This window comes from Centruroides sculpturatus, unplaced genomic scaffold, assembly GCF_000671375.1.
Source record: "Centruroides sculpturatus isolate CEXI.00-Female unplaced genomic scaffold, Cexi_2.0 scaffold53, whole genome shotgun sequence".
Taxonomy (NCBI): Eukaryota; Metazoa; Arthropoda; class Arachnida; order Scorpiones; family Buthidae; genus Centruroides; species Centruroides sculpturatus.
In genome coordinates, this window is record NW_019384350.1 from 995514 (window position 1) to 1003000 (window position 7487).

The window sequence follows — 7487 nt, forward strand, 5'->3', positions numbered from 1 at the left end:
CCTCCCGCCGAGAATCCGAACCTCCTCCTCTTGGACAAGACTGGAAGACCTGAACTTAACTGAAATCTTTCTACTCACCTGGAAAGAACTGTTCACCTAAAAAGAACTGTTGGACCTTTTGTGCTGATTTTGCCTACAACCTAAGGTATTTATCCTGCCCGCGCACTATTGTACGTTCTCTCTCTCCGCGTAAAAGAAACGCGCACCCGATCGTTAATCTGGACTAAAAAATTGAATAATAACTCATGTAGTTTATGTATCGTATTTTATTCGTTGATGTAAACTTAATTTAGATATATATAAATAAACGGGTTTTTATGTTTAAACCTTCTGGAGTGCAGTTTCTTCCGTTTGTCTCTCAGTTCTCCATTCCGGGTCCAACCCTCATACCTATCCGCTCGCGCGAACTTGTGGTCTCTGTATCGACCGAAAGATACAGTGGTGTCATCCTGACGAGGTATCGAAGAGATACCGACCCTATGGTCACAAGAGCATACACACATTGCAGCAAAGTGCAGGACAGACAAAGAATTAGAACACATCAAAGAGCTAGCATGGCATGTCGGAGTCAATCAGAATAAAATAAAGGCCTTAATAAATAAAACAAAAAAAGACGATAATGAAGGTAATGAAAGGGGAAGAGTAGAAGAATACACAGTAATGGAATACATGGCACCCTTAAACAACATTTACAAAGAAATGGGAGCAGCTATTATCAAAAAGATAATATTTAAAAGGAATCCAACAGTATACCAGATACTATGTACGGACAAGAAACACACAGACCAGAGTCTTATTCCTGGAATTTACAGAATACCTGTACAAGATGAGAGGCAGCAAAAAGAACTGTCCTTCATTGGAGCTACAAGCAGGTCATTAAAAGAAAGAATAAAAGAGCACAAAAGGAACATACAGAATGAGTAACCAGTCACTGCTTTAGTGATGTATGTTATAGCTGACCCAAGAGGTTTCAGTGAAATTGAAAAGAGCAGAAATAATATATAAGATTCAGGACAGAAGACATTAAATATGCAGAAGCCTGGCATATTCACAAGAGCAGTCTAGCAGGACAGGCTATAAACTTCAGAGAATCATAGTGTCTCTGCAGCATGAAGAGCGGGTGCATTATGAACATACCAGCAAAAGAAAAAAGCACGGACAGATAAAAGATAGGCATTAGTCTGTGCCTGTTATATCATCACTTGTTTATATATCTATTCATTTACCTATTTCTTTATTATTATTCATTTTTATTTTTACTTTTATTTTTGTGTATAATTAGTGTATGCACATTTTGGTACATTTTCAATCTGTAGATTCTACTTTTATCTATTTTTGGACTTGCACAATAGGCGTTGAGAAAACTTTTTTAAAGTTAAAAATGTTCTATAAGCAGTTTTGTTCGTCATAAATCGAAAAATTGTTTGATCCTGATGAAGGTCAATTAATTGACTGAAAACATTAGATTACATTAATAAAATAGACTGCATGTTAAAGGTTGGTAAAGTGTAGTTATTTTTGAAAGTGCAGTTTGAGAAAAGTGTATCCTTTATCTGTATTCCTGTTCTGCTTGAAGACTTTATGTTCCAAAATCTGTTATCATCTTGTGTTTTTGTTGAGTAAAACTGCAACTTAACAAAAATTACTGCCAGAATAAACATTGTTTGGATTTTCATGTATCAATACTTTTTGATGGCATCATTCTTGACCCTTCATACCATATTGGACTTTGATAAGAAACCTCCCTCGGACCCTACCCCATAACTGGAAGTCGCTGATACACACACTCACCAACCTTTGTAGTTCCCTTGAATCATGTTTTGCCATAATTAGTCCAAAATCCTCCTACCTCTAGTCATTCCCAAATTATGGGGCTGATTCACGTGTTATTTTGTTTTTCTGTCTGTTACAATTTTTATTAAATATTTATATAAGAAAGTATTAAGAATGGAAGATGACATCAATTACAATANTTTTTTATGCGGTTTTATGTTAATTTTAACTCGTTGTTTTGGTTTTATGCGATTTTATAAAATTACGGAACGTATTCCTACTTTTTCAAGGCAAGTAAAGTCTTTTTTTATGCGAATTTTTTATATGCGCTTTTCTGTAGAACGTATCCACCGCATAAAACGAGACCTTACAGTATAAAAACCTATCATAAATCCTTACCAATTTTCAAACCACGCCTTGAAAATTTGTAAGAATTCGACGGTGCGGATCTCCTAAACATCTTTGCCGTTTTGATTATTTGAAATCGAAATAATTCGACTCGATAACATTTTTCTAGATCTATTTTCTCCCTTTTTAATAACATTTATAATAAGGAAAACTTAATGTTAATCAAATTTGATCAATCCGTGTTCACTTTATTTCTATTTTCTATAGTCGAAATTTACGAACGGTCGAGTGACCGAGCGATTAAGGTGGCAGCGTATTACTCTGAGGAATCCGGGATCGAATTCGAAAGAGGTAAAAAACACCAAGGATTTTTCGGAAGATGGTCGACTGTTTTATGTAACTTTGGTCTGTATAATCAGGTTCCATCCGACCACTTTTTTTGTAGGCCTGGCCGAACCATAATGGGCTTGCTACAAAAAGGCCCACAATCAGAATTTACAAAAAGTTTTCAGAAAATAATAAAAAAAAAATCATTTTTTTCAACTTGTTGGCAAGTTTCGATTTTTTATATTATTTTATTTCTGTATTTATTTGTAAACTTTTACTGTTTTATCATTATAATTTTTTATTTAAAAACAAATAAAATATTATTGCAGATTAACGACACCAGAAGGCAAACGTGACATATTTTGGTGCGAAAAATTAAAAGACGAAGGTCAAGTTTAGTCGTGCAAATGTTACGTTTTCCAGTTAATGGGCTCAAAAAAGAAGGTAATTATTATTTTTAGGGCATTGGTAATAAATGAATACAAATTAACTTCTCATTTCTACGAGAAAAGAGAAATATTTAAATTATATTTCCTTGTTTGTTAAATAAATATGAATTTCAGTTAATTTTGTTACTTTACTACAAATAAATCGTATTTTATAACCACGAGGAAATCTTTCTGTATTAAAAATGTATAAATTTAAGAATAATTAGATCCTGAAAAGTCTTTTCATAAGATTACAAGTATAATTCTGCATATTATTATTTCAACTTGGTTTAGAACAGAGAAAATAAGTGAACAAGTTATTATTGTATAACGAATATTTCACAGCTATTAATGGCCTGATTTGTCTCTCTCAAACATCCAGTATATCTACGGGTATTTATGCAAAATATGTGCTGTTCCGAGTATTATTATTTAGATTTTCAAGTACAGTAGAGCCTCAAACTCGGCACTCGATAACCTGGAACTCCGGATAACTTGGCCACACTCTGGCACGGCAAAAAAATCCTTAGTTAATTAATTTTCGTTATAGACAGCTTTATGCCTCATAAAGTATTTTTCTGGGGCCTGTCTTATCAGGTAAATTACTGTACACTGTGTATTCATAAATTTTCATTTTCATGTAGTAAAGGCTCTATGCCTTCATAAAGGACGTACTTTTCCTTTGTTTAAGGGTATTTGGGCAGTTTATTCTCTGTTATATTCTCAAGTAAACAATACATACAAGTACAGTACAGTATTTTCTGAGGAAACACTCGTACTTATCCTTTTTTAACCCCATTCCCGATAACCCGGCATTTTCACAAACTCGGCCACCCTTTGGTCCACATTAGGCTGAGTTTACAAGGCTCTACTGTATTGTCTGATACCTTCCCCAACAGTCTTGACACACCAGTGGAAAAGTGGATAAAACTGATTAATACTGGTAGTTATTTGCATGTTTGGCCTGATCATTGGGCTGGCTGCTCAAATTTTCTTTGTTTCTATCACAAATAGTATAACACAATAAAAATCTTTCCTTGGCAGATCATTCTAATGTTTCCTAGCTTTATTTGATTGATCTGATCTAACAGTCTGATCTCATAAGTTTTCCAGTTTATAATAATTTACACAAATATATTAACACATAATATTAAGGTATGGTACATTTGTATTTTTTAATAATGTTATGATGATTATAATCATTAATACTGTTACAATATTTATTCCATAAAATGTTATATAAAACCTTGAAAGGGAAGGATAGAAAGAATTGTAAAATTGTATAGAAACTATACAATTTAACAAAGTTAAATGTTTAAATAGATAAATAATTAAATTGTCTTGAATTAAATGTTAAATTTTTATAATAAACTTAACTATTAAATTTATTTACTAAACAAAAAATAAAGCTTTCAGCTCTTTTTTTATGTAATATTCTGAAAAAGTAAGAGCGGATTTGGACACATATGTAGACTCTTTTTTGTCTACACGTGTGTCCAAATCTGCTCTTACTTTTTCAGAATATTACATGAATATAAAAAGTGAAAAAATATTTCATATACCAAGTTACAAAACAGACATTTAGAGCATGTGCATAATTTATATTTAAAGTCTCTTCCATTAGTCTTTTTAACATACCTTTGCCTTGCTTATGCATTTATTATACTGTTGTTATAAAGTTCTGACTGTGTTATTTCCAAAGTTTTTAGTAGATCTTATTAGACATGTTTGTCTCTTAACTGGCTACTGTGCTCAAAGTTCATATTCTCATTAAATTTACTTGCAATGCAGTAAAAATGGACACTTTTAACATAGCAGCTGAAACTACATCTATTTTCTAATTGCATTTTTTGAATAAAATGTATTTACTAGCTATATAAAATATATAGACAGCATAATTACAGCAGATATAAATTAATCTTTAAACTACATAATTGTAAGTCAGGTTTCTGAAAAGTATTATTATTGAATCTCGAGCTGTAAATTGATTTTATATATATATATCAAATATTGTGAATGTTTGTTAGTAAGATAATCATAGTTAAATAATTATTTAATAATTATAAAATGTGTAAAATGGATAAACATGCATCAAAGAAGATGATGATGATCAAAGATAAGATAGACATGGTTTACAACACAAATTTTAACTAAATGAAGTACTAAATAAATGGTATTTTTAATGATTCAAACATTTTTAATATTTTGAAATATATCATCATGAAAATGACAAATGTACTAGTTTGTGAATTGGAACATATCTACTTATTTATTTTACAGTAAATTACAGGTGATGTCATGGAACAAAAATTGCTGCCCTTTTAACAATAATAAACAAAACCTCATGAGTAAATGCAAAAATAACAAAATACAAAGTGAAAGTATATAAAAAAAATTACAATACAATTTAGTTAAATATATAATAGTTTATGACAAAATAATTTAAACCTATTCTAATCAAAGTATTGTAAATTTTTAAGTTATTAATGGATCTGTGATACCAATAAAAGAAAAAAGAAATAATAATGTTAACACAGAAATTTAAAACTTGCACAAAGATTTTGCAATTAAAATGTTTTTAGAAAATAAAAAAAAAAAAATAATAATAAATCCATATGGCAGGCATATTCTCCATATTGACATAGGGACTACATTGCAATTTTTGCATTCCATTAAGAAGTTCAATTTGGCTTTGTTATTACAAATCTTCATAACCAATTTTCAAAAATTTTTGGTCGGCGTTGCCATTATACACTTTTCTCAAACTTTCAAAAAGCCAGCCAAAAATTATCAAAAATTGCTTATGAAGATTTGTAAGAATGAAGCTAAATTCAACTTCTTAATGTAATGCAAAAATTGCAATGTAATCCCTATGTCAATATGGAGAATACGCCTGCCATATGGATGCACTTTGCTTCTCCCAAGATTAAGATTATTATGCTTAAGAAAGGCTATTTGCACTACATGGTGCAGAAAATATTATTTGCTGAAAAAACTGGAATTAGAAAATGAGCTATATGAAATAGATCCAAATTTACTAGAAGTTAATAGCAGAGTAGTAAATTTATTGAATCAAGTAATAGAAAGGATGCATAAAAACTATAAGAAGAAAATGAAGTGGATAAGAGTGCAACAACAGAGCAGCATAAGACCACAGGCCACAATATGTTAGGATAACATTCCACAGTTTAAACCAGGGGTGGCCAACAGTTTTTGCCCCCGGGCCAAATTGGAAATAAAACACGGACCGAACCAGAGGCTGCCCTAGGAAGATCTTGATGTGGTGCAAGATCTCATTGTGGTGTCACCCCATAGAGACTAACTTGTAGATAGAGATTACAGATACATTTTTCACATTATCATGCTTTATCAACATTCTGCACTGTACTGACAACAAGATTTGTAATGGAGGGTTAACTCTAAATGCACAGTAAGTTGTTTGTTTTATTTTTTTAGTCGTCAAAACTTTTCATTGAGCAATTCAGACTTCAGTAGCTGTTATTGAAAGATTGATCACGGGCCACATAAATGTTGGCCACATAAAATTGATCGCGAGCCGTATGTTGGCCATGCCTGGCCTAAACTCACTTATGAAAAGATCATCCCTGATGTAGAACAAGCAATGGAAGGACTAAGCAAACTTAAGAGACATTCATATGGAAAACAGCATTCAAAATAAAGAATGAATATGCAAGAGCAACTTGCAGCCCAATATGGAAATATATAAGAGAAAGCAGAAAATGGATGAACAAAAATGATATAGTGCTTACAAGAGCAGACAAGTCAAAGGACATGATATTAATGAAAAGAGCTACATATAATGAGCTTTTAGTAAGATACATAAAGGAAATGCAATGCAGGACTGCACACCCAAGAACTCTAGAGCAGTTACAAGCAAGAGTCAAACGTTTTTCTAATACAACCCTAGCAAAAGAACTCAGAATGAAGAAGATAGTAGTTCCCTCCCCATCAGTCCCAAGACTATTTGGGTTTGCCAAGACACATAAACCAGAAAGAAGCATAAGGCCAGTAGTTGATAAATGCTGCTCACCTACAATAATCCTTGAACGGATACTCAAAGGTTTCATTAACACACGTGCCAGTGGTGATATTCGAAATATTTAACAAAGGGTTCGCTAACAGAAAATTTTTCCTTAACAATTTTTTTTTCGCTCAAATGGTTCATTAGCAACATTAGCGCAAAAACTGACTTTAAGAACCATATAAATAAAGATGCGTTCGCAAAATTAAGTCAGTTAAAATTTAACATTGTTTATGGCAGAACTATATTTTTTTGATAAATATTAAAAAAAAGTGTTCAAAATGGTTTATTTTGTACATACAGTATTTTAATACTTTTCATTCAAAATATTTTATAAACATAAAAATTGGCTTTTCTCAAGAAAAACTTTTCTAAAGCATTTATTTTATCATTAGGTATTATTATAATAATAGACAGATGTCATCGTTTCTCGAAATACAATATCTTTTTTATTCCGCTGTCGATAGCCGGACACGTGTTTCGCAACCATCTTGTATTTTCTCGCGCGCTTGGGATTGTGGGATCTCGCGTATGACTGGACCTAGTTTCAAGAACTCTCTTGAGTCGAT

At 31.8% G+C, this 7487-nt stretch overlaps 1 protein-coding gene across 1 annotated transcript in view; it reads left to right on the forward strand.

Annotated features, from left to right (window-relative positions):
• Positions 1 to 2788: 2788 nt before the first annotated feature.
• LOC111637664 (3-phenylpropionate/cinnamic acid dioxygenase ferredoxin subunit-like) overlaps positions 2789 to 7487 on the forward strand; it is a 9828-nt gene continuing 5129 nt past the window's right edge. Inside the window, exon 1 of the mRNA XM_023383216.1 lies at positions 2789 to 2892. Within this exon, the coding sequence (XP_023238984.1) occupies positions 2856 to 2892 (37 nt within the window). The 5' untranslated portion in view covers positions 2789 to 2855. The remainder of the gene's footprint in view (positions 2893 to 7487) is intronic.